Source organism: Pagrus pagrus, assembly GCF_965226575.1.
Source record: "Pagrus pagrus genome assembly, chromosome: 22".
NCBI classification, from domain to species: domain Eukaryota; kingdom Metazoa; phylum Chordata; class Actinopteri; order Spariformes; family Sparidae; genus Pagrus; species Pagrus pagrus.
The window spans coordinates 10,864,724-10,879,674 of NC_140204.1; the positions used below are offsets into that span (position 1 = coordinate 10,864,724).

The 14,951-nt window shown below is 41.9% G+C and overlaps 1 protein-coding gene across 2 annotated transcripts in view; it reads right to left on the reverse strand.

The window, feature by feature from the left end:
* Positions 1-3,976: 3,976 nt before the first annotated feature.
* nwd2 (NACHT and WD repeat domain containing 2) overlaps positions 3,977-14,951 on the reverse strand; it is a 49,724-nt gene continuing 38,749 nt past the window's right edge. For both annotated transcript variants that reach the window (XM_084344805.1, XM_084344806.1), the window contains exons 7-8: positions 14,112-14,701; positions 3,977-10,825 (exon numbers count right to left, since the gene is read on the reverse strand). In XM_084344805.1, the coding sequence (XP_084200931.1) occupies positions 6,929-10,825; positions 14,112-14,701 (4,487 nt within the window). In that variant the 3' untranslated portion in view covers positions 3,977-6,928. The remainder of the gene's footprint in view (positions 10,826-14,111; positions 14,702-14,951) is intronic.

Below are 14,951 nucleotides of genomic sequence, written 5' to 3' on the forward strand. Positions count from 1 at the left end.
AAGCAGACCAGGAAGAGATAAAAAAAATAAAAAAGGAGAATAATTACACATGAACACACTCATAACACATACAGCCCTACCTCAGAGGAGGGATGGCTTCATTTTAAGAAATCAAAAACAAAAAAGGTTTGGAGCTACACATATAATACATCAAACTAATGACACAGTACACCATCAAAATACCATCTGAGGGTTTAATATACTTGACTTCCTGTCTTGACTTGGCAACCTGTCTGTAGCTTTACAGGGCTTAACCTGACCTGCCTCTTCACAGTTACTGGGTTGATCATATGACTTGGATGCGATTAGAGTGGGATCACCCCCTCAACACTTGCTACCCACTTAACAGGAATCTTGGCTGCAGCCCAGAAAAGAAAAAAAAAGAGAAATTGACGCGATAAGTTTCGTGGTGTGAGTCTGATCCAACATTTTTTAAAAAAAGAAAAAAAGAAGGTATGATTGTAATGTTGGTTCGACGGCTCTAGGTAAGAAGCTTTATCCCATTTAGCTGGCACTGCAGAGAATAAGACAAATTACTACCCTGAGGATAACACACAACTGATAAAACCAGTTTGAGTGTTTACAGATGCATGACCTCTAAGTCTATCATAGAGGCGTCAAAAATCATATCTTGCTTTTTGAAATGTATTTGGTGCTGCCTCATGAAGATGTTACAAACAATAATATGAATGCAGGTGTAAATGGATTAATGAGGATAATTACTTGTAATAAATAATTGTTTATTTTTGTTATTACTTCACCTTATTAGGAATAAACTGTTTTGTATGTGAGTATACGAGCTTTTTCAGGCCTTTGGAAGAGAAAATAGTCAGAATATCAATGGAGATGTTTTTCCGCTCTGGCTGCGATTGACAGGATGGCGGCTAACATTCAGGCAAAGACACAAAACATGACAACAATGTGACACGTCAGATGCAAAATAGAGCCCTTCCAGACATTTTCAAAGACACGGTCACTGGTGCCGCATAAATGCCTTCCATCTGTTTCCGCTCGGCTGCTTCCTGCTGTTTTACATTTTTCTGTTTGTTGAAGAACCAAACTGAAACTTTGACACAGAGGAGACAGTTGCCAAAAGTTAAAATAGAAGACCATATTAAAAAAAAAGTTTTCTTCACTTTTGATTTCTTGCTAAGAATGAGACTAGAAGACTGATACAAACTTTACGCTAATATCTATCTCTTAAATAGCCTATGAACAGCCAGGAGACGGTTAGCTTAGCATGAAGACAGTCGCAGGAATCCGTAACTTGCTGCTCTTACACTTCAGTTTTTGTACAGATAAATCAATGGGCATATAACATGTTAATTAGCTTTAATTAATTACATTGTTTCACCTTAAGACAGAGCCAAGCTAGCACCTAGCTAGCTAGTATCCAGTTTCCCCCTCCACTTTTTATGCTAGGCAAAGCTAATTGTCTCCTGGCTGTGGCATCAATCTTCAATTTAACACAATGCCTTAAGAGTGGTATCAATCCTCTCAACTTATAATAATAACAATAATAACAACAACAACAATAACAATAATATCATAATTAGAAGCGTATTTCCCAAATGTCACACTATTCTTTCAAGTATGAAGCCAGAGGCAGGAGATGGTTAGCTTAGCTAAGCATAAAGACTGGAAACAGCCCTCTGAAGTCACATATCGTCCCATAAAACCACAGCTTGTTGTTTTCACCATGCTTTTTTAAATGGGTAAATTAGTGAGTAATATTCAGATAGAGTCTACAACTTTCTGTTTTTATGCTAAGCTATAAAAATCGCCTCCTAGCTTTATCTTGAGTCTTACTATCCATCACAACATTTAATCACTCTTCGTAACAATAAAAAATAGCACTGATTCATTGTGAAACTCAGTTGAATTCCCTCATTGTTTGGCTTCAGCAGTGACGCGTCAAACGGCAGAAAGATAAATGGACTTTGGTTTGTACTGAGTCATTGCTCGGGCTTTTAAAACTGTCTCATTGTCTTGAATGAAAAGAGAAAGAAAAGCATCTACCGACACACAGGATTTGATTGGTTTTAATTGTTAATTCCAACATGAGTGTGTGAAGGATAATAGGCTACATTGGATTAAACAGGAGCTTTTAACTGCCATTGTCTGTACCCCTCACCCTGCAGAATTTCCTCCTCTGTCCTCTGCGCTCAGATAAAAACAAACACAGCAGCACTGAGTGGCCGCTCTAATCTCTTTAACCTATCACAGACACACAGCTCTTCTAACGTCTCCCATTTCCTACCTGTAATCAAAATAGAGCAACAAACAGACCGGGAGAAGGAAGGATTCGCATATCAGTGTCTCTCCTCCCAGCATGCTTCAGAAGAATTAGGTCAGGGATTGATGGCAGTATCTTTTCCAAACCGGGGTCTAGCGTTGAGGCAACGGGGGGAAATGTGGGTTAAGAATAGGAGACAAAAGGGATGAAATTAGCTGTGATCTTCAGCCGTTGTGTTCCAGTTGTGGATTTGTGATAACTCACCTCACAGACCATGAATGGCACTTTGTAAAATGTACGCTTTTGTCTTTGAGCGGCCTAAAATTGGTGTGATTACCCTGTGCAAACACGGCGTATTTGGTGAAAGGCTTTTAGCTAGTCAAACATAAGCTAATCAAACAGCCGGTGGATTTTTCGAGCAAGCGCTCTGTGCTTGGACTTAAATTTCAGCTGCCTGTAAGGTTAAAGTGTTTAGTCGTGGCTGGTTTATCTGGCCTGTCGGAGCGTGGAGAAGGGGGGGAGGGAGAGAGATGTGGGTGAGTCACAGGCTTCCCCACTGCTGAAAATACAGGTTACAGTTGAAAATAATACAAGGATGACAAAAGGAGGGCCGCGGCTTATAGAGCGAATTCCACTGTCAATGAAGGGACTATTTTAGGGCTGAATAAATAAGAGGCGACGTCATACTGTACCTACTGTAGGACACACACACAGAAGCGCACTGTGTGACCTGTGGAGACCTCCTGTTCAACAAACAAGCGGTGTAATTATATGCCTGTGTGGCGCTGCAGGTGGAATGTGCTAGCGATAGTCAAGCCCTTGTTGTCATAAGGACTGGAAGCAGCCCCAATAGCCAACAGACATGAGCTCACCATCATTACAATGAGAGGCGTGGCCAAGCCCGTCACCGCTGTGGACCTGATGTTGCCGTGGAGACAGGACACACACACACACAGACACACACACAGACACACACACAGATTGGCTTAGAGTGACACCACTGGGAAATTAAAATGGTAGCCCAAAGCAACAAGCTTTTATTGGCCGATCACAGCTTGATCCTGGATGTGTTTGCTTTGCAAGTTTGTGTGTGTGTGAATGTGTGTGAATGTGTTTGACGCAGGGCACAGTACAGGTGCACATGCATTGCCTAATTATAATGACAATGTCAGGCAGTGTTGGAGAAATATTCACCACGCTTGTCTGGCATTCGGCATCAAGCGCAGATGAGCAATTACCGGCCTATCAAATCATTTTACAGCTCTGTTCTGTGTGTGTCTTCTTGTTTTTTCTGCATTTGTGGGGTCTCAAACAAAGGACTCGCAGTGTGGGGTCCGACAGCTTTGTGTGGACCAAAATACTGGACACCGTAAGCGAAGACTCAAGGTTAGGGTTAGAGGCTAGTAGTATTTAGGGTTAGGCTCCAGGAAATGTATGTAAGTGTATATAATGTCCCCACAACTGATGAAAACAAGGACGTGTCCGTCAGTGCTCTATGACTCTGAAACAACAAGAACAACAACAAAACATGAATTACCTGTTTCACAACATGCTCTGCAGCTTAACCGACTGTAGAGCTCCCAGTGTATCACAAGTGGGCTAATTGCAGCCAATTAGAAGCGAGTTTATTCATCAGTCATTGTGTGAGATCAAAGGCAATAAATGATGTGTCTAAAAGCAGAAACATGACAACAATGTCTTGTAGCAGGCTCTAATTACAGTGAAAACCCCGAGGCGGTGCATTGGAGGCAAAAAGTGAACCATTTTATTACATTAAAATGTTTCATACAAACAATGCATACACACTAGTTTCATATTGCTTCAGACATAAGTTTCTTTTCTGTTTGAATTCCAGTTAAACAACTCTGTAACAAAATCTAAGTACAACATTTATGAAAATATAAATCTCTAAACAGGTAAGTCAGTCCTGACAATACAAAGAATACCATAGAAACATTCATTATACCAGTATGTCAACTATGAGTTGCAAACATGTAAGTTATTAAAAGTCATTCAAGTTACTTAACATACAATAATACCATTTACTGGCTTCCATATGGACACATTCAAATATACTCTTAAACTGGCATTCCAATATATTTTATAAGAGGACTCTTTTTAAACTTTTTAGCAAAGATAGCACATTTTCTCTATCATAAACAGAATCACAGTAGAACACTGAAACAATTTGGTACCAATATAATTACAGTACAAGCCTCAGAAAACAAATTAAGACAGTCAAGAAAATAAAACACAAACTAAAGTCGGGACTTTGGCAATTACATAATATAATATATTCTTTCAATTTCGTAAACGTAGGGAAATAAAGTATTTTAAAGCTCGATGCTGCTACCCGGTTTGAAATTATCCAAGGGCCGTTATCTCAACAGTTCAAAACTAGTAAACATACAATAAGATGGAATAGCCCTTGAAAAGTATATGTCAAAGTGTAAGTGTGTTGTTTTCAATCATGCCTGGCAGATAATTGGTCTCATAAGAGCTCAAAATTGCGTTTTAGGATATTACAGACATGCTTTGAGAAAGCGATCACGGTACCTGCAAGGTACAACCTCATTAATAACTTGTCTATTCTTTAAGATTGTCAGCGAACTAGATCTTAATAGCTTTTATTTTAAGCCTGTCATGACGTTACCAGAGTCGGTTTCTATGGGGTCATGCAAGGGTCAAAATCATTTAGAGCTTGTGAAATTACATCAAGATCTGTGGTTGCATTTCACCCTGTGTGAACCTGTGACAAACCTCTACATGAGCAATTCTAGTTTGTGAATGTGTCATAAAATAAAAATTGTGCAAAGATAAGATCATCAGTGAAGTAAACCTTGTGTAGTACAAATTTGAAGCAGAAAGTATGGTAACATTTTATAATCATTATCAACATCATTAACAAGTGGTCGAATTTATAATTACTCAAACTTTAGTTCATAGTTATTTCACTGTTAACAGATAATGAAATACTTATAAACATTTATCAAACAATTAAAAAAGTTTGCAAACATTAGTAAATAATGATTATCGATGAACTACACAGTATTTATTAACCATTTCCAAAGAATTATGAACAACTGTTGCAACTTTATAATAAACAATTGCTTGATAAATGTTTGTAAGGCATTTCAATGTTTAGTAACTATTAACTAAAGTTTAACTAACTATAAATTTGAAATTGAATAATAATCGTGATTATAAAGTGTTATCGAAAGTATAACTACGTGTAAAAAGTTAATTTTGGTCACGATTTTTGACTAAAAATGGGCCAAAATCATAGTTGATGCAGTCTCAAATTTCTTTCAGCACATTCCCAATCTTGAATTTTCCCTGCGTGAAATACAAGCAAAGGTTTTCATATTTCACAAGCTCAAACTTGACTCTCACTTAGTCCCATATATTTCCAAATGTCCTGTCTCTGTTGTCAGTTTTTTTGTATAGATGCCAGGCGTAAACAGCGTAGAGGGACTGTAGCATTTCAAGTGAGCTAGCTGTAGCCTGCAAGTACCCGGATGGCCTTGTGTATTTTTGTAGGCAAATCCAATACCAATATATTGAGACAACTCTAGATCACGTTTTAACAAGTTATACAATGTTTCACATGAATAAATCTAATAATTTATCATAAAACCACTCATAAAGTGCTTCAACCGACTGTCTATACCTCTAAATATATTCACACGGCCAAGTTGCTTCAGTGAAACACTGGGCTAATCACTCTGTCCTTTTCCACAGGAACATTTAAACAAACTCCACTAAACCTAAAGCAAGTACACTGGTTAAGGCGTGAATGTGTATGGTGCTATGCTACACTGTATGCTCAATAGTGGTGTTTCCCTTAACACAAACGGCACACAAACTGATGGAACTGCAGGTAAATTCACATCAAATTTACGTAAACTGTTCCAAGAAATTTCTACAGCTATCATTACAAAGAGCAATGCCATTGATCTCTCGTGTTGTTGACTGTTTCGTTTAGATTTAACATCAATGCAAGTATTATGTAACTGTGTGTATACTGTGTTTACAAATTCCCTGCATTTTCATAAATCTTGTAATCTGCACATAAAGAACATTTTTAAATTCCAGGCACTCACTTTGATTGCATTAAGCACAACATAACATTTTTAAGGAGTTGCACAAATTGCAGCAGCCAAAAAGGGATATGTACATATGTTCATAGTTCTTCCTTTTTGTACAGTACCGACTGATGTTGATACAAACATAAATACACTCTTTTTTTTAATAAGAACAACATTATGGCTTAATGTACACAACGTAAATAAAGATAGTGTATAATGAAAGTGACTAAGATCACTGGAATGGCTTTGAAAATGTTTGACCACGACATTTGAATAATAACTCTGTTCTTCAAATGCAAAAGGACACATAATGGCAAACTAATACCTCACAGAATTGACATGTTTAATCTTTTCAAAAACATAGTATTTTTCTAACAGTCTTGTGTGTAAAACAAAGAGAAACTATCATAACTTAGAAGTAAGTAATACATAATTTGAGTGCAGCGTTAAAACCGTCGGCCCATTGACTACCCAGAGGGCTGACATCTGCAGCTGAATCACGTGGCTGTAAACAAGAATCAACTGCAACCCCAGAGATCCTAAACTTTGTCACCAATCTCCACCTGCCTATCCTAACTCCACCCGCTTCTCTGACTTCTACCTATCACTGCAGCAGTTCAGTCTTTTTTGTAGGCGTTGTCGACTCACCTTCCCCAGAGTCGGACACGTTGATAGGGCTGTCCCTGGAGAAGACCTCGGTTGACTCCCTCCAAGTGCAGTCGGCAACAGTCTTAAAGGAATGGTTGCAACATTTTGGCCGCACCTTCTGCGAGGCGTTGTTGACAATCTGACGGCTGTTGGAGGTGGCTATCTTTATCTTGAGGGCAGCATCCACACGATCCACTACTGTGTACGTGCCGATGCTGCCGTCCTCGAAGCCAATGATGATGTTCAGTGCTCGCTGTGAGAGAGACAGGAAGGTGGGCGTCTTGTATAAGGAGCATGTGCCGATGCTTTTACCATCAGCAAGGCGCATCACGATCAGATTGGACACAACACCAGCATCATCGTCTTCATCACAGTTCCGGAAACAGACATACACAAGGTAACGTCCATCTCTTGATAATTTCTGACGCCAAATGATACCAGCAGCATGGACAAGCCTAAGCTTCCCGCTGTGGAGATCCAGGACATTGATATTCTCATCACCTTTGGATACAATTCCTAATTTTCCATTGGGTGAGATCTGGAAGTCTTCTAGATTTTTGAGGAAGTTGGTGGGCAACTGGACTCGCCTGCAGACCGATTCATCTGCCACACTCCAGATGAAGATGGTCTCTGTGGATGTGATAAACACCACACAGTCAGGGCAGTCAGGAATGAGCTTGAAGTTGACGATGGTAATGCCATCATCACAGACAAACTTCTTGGACACGCTGCCCGACCACAGGCTAACAGCAAGGAGCTTGTTTTTGGAAGTTCCCACGAGGAAAGTGTTCGCTGTGGTGATCAGTGCACTCTGGAGGGTGACTAAGATGTTGCACACTTTGTGCCCAGTCGCCAGCCTCCAGACTCTGGAAGCATTTTGCTCGCAGAGGGACACCACAAACTGGTCGTTGTGGGTGATTAGCAGCTGTGATATTCTCTGTCCGTTGATACGGAAGATGTTTTCTCCAGTGTTGGTTTGCCAGATGTACTGACTGGACTTGTCGTCAGAAGTCACCATGAGATCCCCTGAGGAGGTTAGGACACAGTTCTCGACTATGCCCTCGTGCTTAAAGACTGTCTCAATGAATCCAGTGCTGAAGTTCCACTTGTGGACAGCTTCTGAACCGTCCATTGTAAACACATAATCCTCTCTGCCGGACAACTGCAAGGTCTGGATCTTCTTGCCCGTTTTGTCAATATTAGACATGGCTGTGATGATATCAATGTCCCAAACAGACAGCACTCCACTGCTGGCAACAGAGAGGAGCAGGTTGTGGTGGACTGATTTAATTAGTTTGACGATAGCCCCTGAGATCTCAATCAGGCTAGCCATGCACTGTCCACTGTCCCTCCTCCAGACAAAGATAGAGGAGGTATTCTCCATGGAGGCCACAATGCTTTGTCCATTCTTGGAGAGAACAGCAGCCACAAAGCGTTCGGTACGTTTGGCTTTGAACTTCTCTACCATCTTCCATACCTTCGTGTCCAGAACCTCGATACTTCTGGCCTTGCAGAGGAGAATGGAGCGCTGGTCTTCAGATAACTCGATGCTCACCACTTCACTGTCATCCCCTCTACAATCATAATCCTCCATCAGCCGTGGGTTGGTGACCTCTTTGGTGTTCCATACTGACAAACTGCCTTCATTGTCAATCATCACCATTTGGTTAAGGGTGTCCAGGACTAGGATGGACTTCACAAATCCACCAGAAAACTCAGAGGTCACAGTGGCCAACTTGTCCCCATTTCCGAGATGAAAGATGGATGCAGTATTGAGGTACTGGCCACAAAAGGCATACATTCCATCTGGAGAGCACTGGACACAAGTCACCTCGTACCAGCAATGGAACTGGTAGAGAGGCCAACCGTACAATAGGTCAATAACGTTGACGTCTTTACTGGCCTCAAGCCAAGCTAAAGCATGATGGGTTGACAAAGTGAAACCATTGATGAAAGCCACCCCACCAGCGACACCACTGTGCTTGGACCCCTTGATTTCAACCTCAGATAAAAGGCAGGACTTGTGATTATCATAGATGAGCAGCGTGTTTTTGGTTGTGGCCACGACCAGATACTTTTCATCAGTTGTTAGCCTGATTCCCAGCACGACGGATCTGGCTGTGTCGATCTGTCTTAGAAGTTGTCTGCTCTCCACATCCCAGGTGCTGACAGACCCATCTTCCAGGGCTACTAGGACTATATTTGGGGCTAGAGTGGGCAAGATCTCCACAATCTGCATGTAGCTAGAGCACAAAGGAAGCCTCTCTGGACTGTAGGTGACGTCCATTGAGGAGTGGAGAGGCACAATGGAGCAGTACTTTGGGCCATCTTTGTCACACTCCAGGAGGAGGTGTCTGAGCTTTGGGAGTGAGGTGACAACAGGCAGAAGCCTTTGCTGCAGTTCTGCAGACAGCGATGCTGGGTTCTTCAGTACTTTCACCTTGATGCTACGAAGTGTGGTGGCCAGGAACTTAAGTTCTTTTTCTTGGGTGTAGCTGTAAGCTAGGTCAATGTCTGTTAGAGCCTTATCAAACTGGCCAATCTTGATCATTGTGTACAGCCAGCTGAAGTTCATGATGACACCGAACATGAGGTCATCAGTGCGACCACTCCTGGTAAGGTGGTACACCAGCTCTGTCATCTTCCTGTGGTTGACAAAGAAAATGTCAGGCTCCAAAAGGTTGCACTGGAACACCCAAGGCTGCTCGGGAGTCTGCCTGTCATATGAGTACTTGTCAGAGGATGCCTTTTCATGGGACTGCTGATGGTGGGGGTTTTTGTGATGAGATATATTCAGGGAAGTGAAATGGTTGTTATCGTAAGTGAAGATCTTCTTCCTGCCTCCTGACCATGCCCCTAAGAAGTACTCAGCTAGGAGGCTGTGCATTTGATGGACGTCCTCCTCATTGCTGAGATACAGCTTCTGGGCAATGAGATGCAGGTGTCTGTTGGCCCAAACCATCAAGGTGACGTTACGTACCTGACGTTCAACCAGATAACCATCCAGCTCCTCTTTGAGCCTTGCAACCAAATCATAAGAGATCCTCAAGGGGTTTTTGAGGTAAGTTGCCACGATAACATCACCAAGAACTATATTATCAAGGGACAGAATATCTTCCAGCTCGACTTCAGTTAGCCCAGCCTTGGCCATGGTGATATACCCCAATGCTCTGAAGACAAATCGTTGGCCCAGCTTGTTCTCCACTGAGTAGAAGAGCTGTTCTATGCTTTCATGCACTGTGGAGCACAGCGATCTGTCGTCCACATCTTTGTGAGACCTCCAATGAACAACTTCTCTGTAGATGAGATTGACAAACATTGGCAATGTACACTTGGCAAGTGCCTCATTGACATAGATCTGTTGGCCTGAGGTGACTTTTCTCTTCACCCCCAGCAACTGCTGTTTCAAGGTTTGGCTGCAGACCTTACGGTCCCTCTGGATTAATTCCACATAATACCCCTCGTCATGGATGAGGTGTCGAAGCTTCTGCAGGATGCCGTGTTTATTGGGCAACGTTGAGACTACAATGCGGACTGTCCGAGGCAAATGTATGGGAAGCCACCACAGCTTGCGAACTTCATCGCCATCTGAGAGCTGCTCCAGGGCATCAAGGACAATAACCAAGGGTCTGTGGAATGAAGATTCCCCTAGTAGGTTGATCAGCAGCTCCTTCATCTCCTGGATCTTGTTAGGCAAAAAGTGAATCAGGCAGCGGTAGTTTAGTGCAATCTGTTCACAAATGCTCTGGAGGAGGCTGCGTAGGTCTGTGGAGAGCTGACTGGAGCCGATAAAACGGACAATGACCACTGGGTCTGTTTCAGGGCCCATCTCTGTCTGCAGCCATGTGTAGGCCTGAAAAACAGCAGAGAGATGATTGTTAGAATATGTAGAGTAGAGTGAGGCTATAATCTGAATAAAATCAAGAAATCCAAAGAAATCTGCAAGATAAAAATCTTAAAATGGAGAACATTTTAAGACATTTGTTTATATTGTCCTTCGTCTGGTCAGAAAAACAGTCAAACAACTAGTATAATCAAAGCTCTAAAGTGCGGGCAGAGGGATCTAATTCATCGTTATTCAAACAGTATGAGGCAAGGCTCATTAGCATTGCAAGGAGGAAAGATGTAATACTTTTTTACCTCATAACAGTAAATCTGTGCTACACCGATGTAGAAACTGTCTAAAACTCAGTGATGTTAGTTTTTAATGTTCTCAAACATTGTCACAGTCATAAGTACATAGATCTTATTCATATATGAATACTGTCTTTAATCATGAGAAAACATTCAATGAATAAGCGCTAGTACAAATATGAGGCTTCGTTGTTAGTATAATTTCATTCATGAATTCATGAAAGCGCCCAGCTGAGATTTTGAGACATTAAGATGGTATTTGACACTTTTAGGGCAACAGTGACGACGCCTACTCATCATTTAGCTGTGTGTATGTGTGAGAGAGAGGGAAGGAGAAAGAAAGCGACACAGTTTCTGTCAGCAGAGCGTTTACAATTTTAAATGCTTTGCATGTGTGTCTAAGACTGAATTTATAAAGTGTGAATATCAAAAGACTACGCACACGTTTTGTCAGCCTGCTTGATTTTCATAGATTGTTACATTGTATAAATCTCAACTGTTCATGGAAAGTAAACTAAAACGTTACGATACGTCACATTTCATATACTACATTGAACACAGCTGCACAATACCTGCAGAACAGGAAGGCAAGAGCAGAGAGCTAGTAAACGGCAAAAGCAGGTAGAGGTTGCACTTTCTTTCAACGTAGGTTTTGTGAATCTGTATGCCTGTGCATAAGCCGTATACTCACTATTACAATCAGCCATAAATGAAAGTCTACAATACTTTAATTAACCTGATTCTTATGTTCAGTAAATGCCATCCATTATCATGGGCCCGAGAATCGGCAGTGTCTCTGTAGGCTTATTCCTACATTAACAATAATCTCTAAACTGTGCCAGCGCAGCCGTTTCACTGTTAGGAACCCATTACACACTGCTGTATTTATGCTTTAATAGTCTATTTAACAACTAGTGTGATTTTTAATTATCTGATTATTATTCTAATTATCATTATTCTGCAACTGTGCATGATTTGGCTGATGATATGAAAACCTGCTTTGCAAACTTACACACGTTTCATGACAAGTAATTTTGTGGTGACCTGAGGAGCTGCAAACTTTGCTAGATTCAGCTTATTCATACGTGTGTGTGTGTACGCACCCTCGAGAATGTGCAAACAAGACTGACGGACAGATCTGACAGCTCTGCCCAGAGTCCCACAAATGTGAGACATTTTGACCTGGATTCTTCTTTTCTCAGTGGACTGAGTTGAATTATATATCAAACACATATATAAGTTCAGTGTGTTACATTTTCAACCATGTTCTCATTTTTATCTATCGGTTTCTCATCTTTTCATATTTTTCACACCTTTTTTGATTAGTTTCAACTGTCCTTTATTAGTCCTGTTGTGTGTTTAAGTGTGTGTGTCGGTTGTTACTGTGTTCACCGAGCTTCAAACTGGTTTGTACTTCATTTAAGTCTTGCACTTCTCTTACGTTTCTTGGATTGTCCCCAGCCTATTTTTGTGAGTTTTGTTGCTTGCCTTTGCGTTTTTGGACTTCAGCTTATGTGATTAAAGCTTGCCTTTTTTTTTTTTTTTTTTAATCCATCTGTCTTGGTATCTTGTGTTCGGATACTTTAGGGAAAAACAAAACACAAGTACGAATTTGTCCATTTATAGCTTTCATATTTACACTTATCTGCATCACATAAGCTGTCGTTGTTCTCTACTTTGCTGCACTACAAACAAACCTCAGCTCAGTCCACTCACAGGACTACAGAGCCTCTCTTTTCTACAAGATCTGACATGCTCTGAGCTCAAAAGTAAAAACAGAAAATGCTCCAGGGTTCAGATAAATCGAACATGTTTGGTGTGAATTCCACTCTGCTGCCCCAAAACACCTCTGCACTTACTCTGCACCTTTTAGTCTGGCTCAAATCTAATAACATCCCTCTCACCTTCAAAACACAGAGGCCACATAGGATTTAAACTACTTTTTTAAACTTGCTGTAAATACTGAATGGCTGGAGATTAACACGCAGGACAAAGCAGCGGAGAGAGTTTCCATTCTCCAAGGCCGAAATGAAAGAAAAACACACCTGGTGTTGAGAACATGAAAGAAGAATGATGTTTGTAAAAGTTATGGCAGGAAAACGAGGACAAGCTCTAAGAAAACAAGAGAAACTCCCCTGATGGAAACAAGAAACATGCTCCCGTTGTCATGAAGGAATAATCTGAAGCAGAAATTACTGTAGAAATACCACATTTTCTCCCCCTCCCCTCCCTAAACCTCCTCCTGCGTCACTTGTCTCCTCAGTCTTTTGAGTGTTGTCAGCTTGAAGTCACTTGAAGTCAGTCTTTATGCTTTCAGTTTCACTTCCTAATCAGCGCCCTTGTTATCTTTTGTCTTTTGAAGTTCCGGCTTTGATCAATGTTTTGTTGCTCTTTTATCAGTCTTACTGTACCTCGTAACATTTTCTACAACCACGCAATGAACTTGGAAGATACTGTATGAATGGAGCTTCCACTAAGTGACTGTATCAGTGTGACAGTTATTACAAAGGTTGGACAGGAGGGCTAGATCTGTGGGTGTGTGCTGTGTGATCTTGGCGGTGGTGTGATCCTAATGTAGCCGGGCAGCCAGATGGCACACACAAAGCCAGAGAGTGAACAGAGAACACACGCGCACACTCGTTCACTTTAAGAGACAGATGCACGCAGACTACGTGGAAATGTCTACAGATGTTCACACACATTGAAAAAAACCAAACACTAAAAGTCATATTCACACACACACACACAGAGGAAATTAGAGATGTGTGCATGGCAATGGAGCGTCTTTTGGCAGCCACACAGATGGTCAAGCGAGCGTTTGATGAGAAGAGATGAACAGTTGCACGCCCCCTCATACGCTGTTGTACAAAGATGGACACATGCTCGGATCAGACAGACAGACAAAAGAGTGCAAGCGTGAACAATCTGCGAGAGCCGGCCGAAGTGCAGGCAGCGATCACAGGAAGGAAGAAAGATAATAAACTATTCTCTCGCTTGTATCTCACCTGTTTGGCCACCTCAGCCAGCAGCAGTGTCTTCCCAGTGCAGGGGCCCCCGTAGACCACCATCGGGCTCATTCTGCTCCCCTTGGACGGCATAAGGTACTCTTGTATGAAATCCAAGGACTCGGTCTTGAACTCGTAGAGCGCCGCATAGCTTTTACAGAGCGACAGGTGCTGCAGGATCTCATCGTACAGCGGGTCCGTCTCCGTGTCAAAGTTCTGCTGGACCGTGGCCTGGATGATGTCCACCATGTCCTCGTAGAACTGCTTGCACAGACCTTCAACGTAGTTGCTCTCCACTTCTTGGGAGTAGCCCAGCTTCATGTCGCAGTGAGTGACCGAGGAGTAGACACGGAGGTTGGAGGCGGCCACGACCGTCGGGATGAATTCGTCCCGCACCTTCAGAAGGCGTTCGTAGGCTTCCTGGTTGCGCATGACGCGATCGGCGCTCACCACGATGTCCATGTACTTGGCCATCTCGGGGAGTTTGGCGAAGCGGTCGAAGTTGGAGATCTTGCGAATGTAGCAGACACATTTCCTGAGAAAGGCTGGAGTTTGTTTCCCAAGGGCAAAGTCTAACTCGTCCTCCAAGGCTGAAATAGAAGAAAGATACAGCTGATCAGAACAAACTCTTCTTACTTCCTTAAGAAAACTCAAGATCTGATTGTGTTGGTAAGTTCTTAAGTGGTGATAAGGACCACAGCTGGATGATAATGTACAACTTACAAAGATAAACGCCAAAACAAAGATAAAGTTAGATTTCTTTCAGGAGCAAAGCTGAACCGACTTTAGAAGCCTTTAGCCTCCGATTGCAGAGATTTCTATTGAGCCTTATTTAAGAAG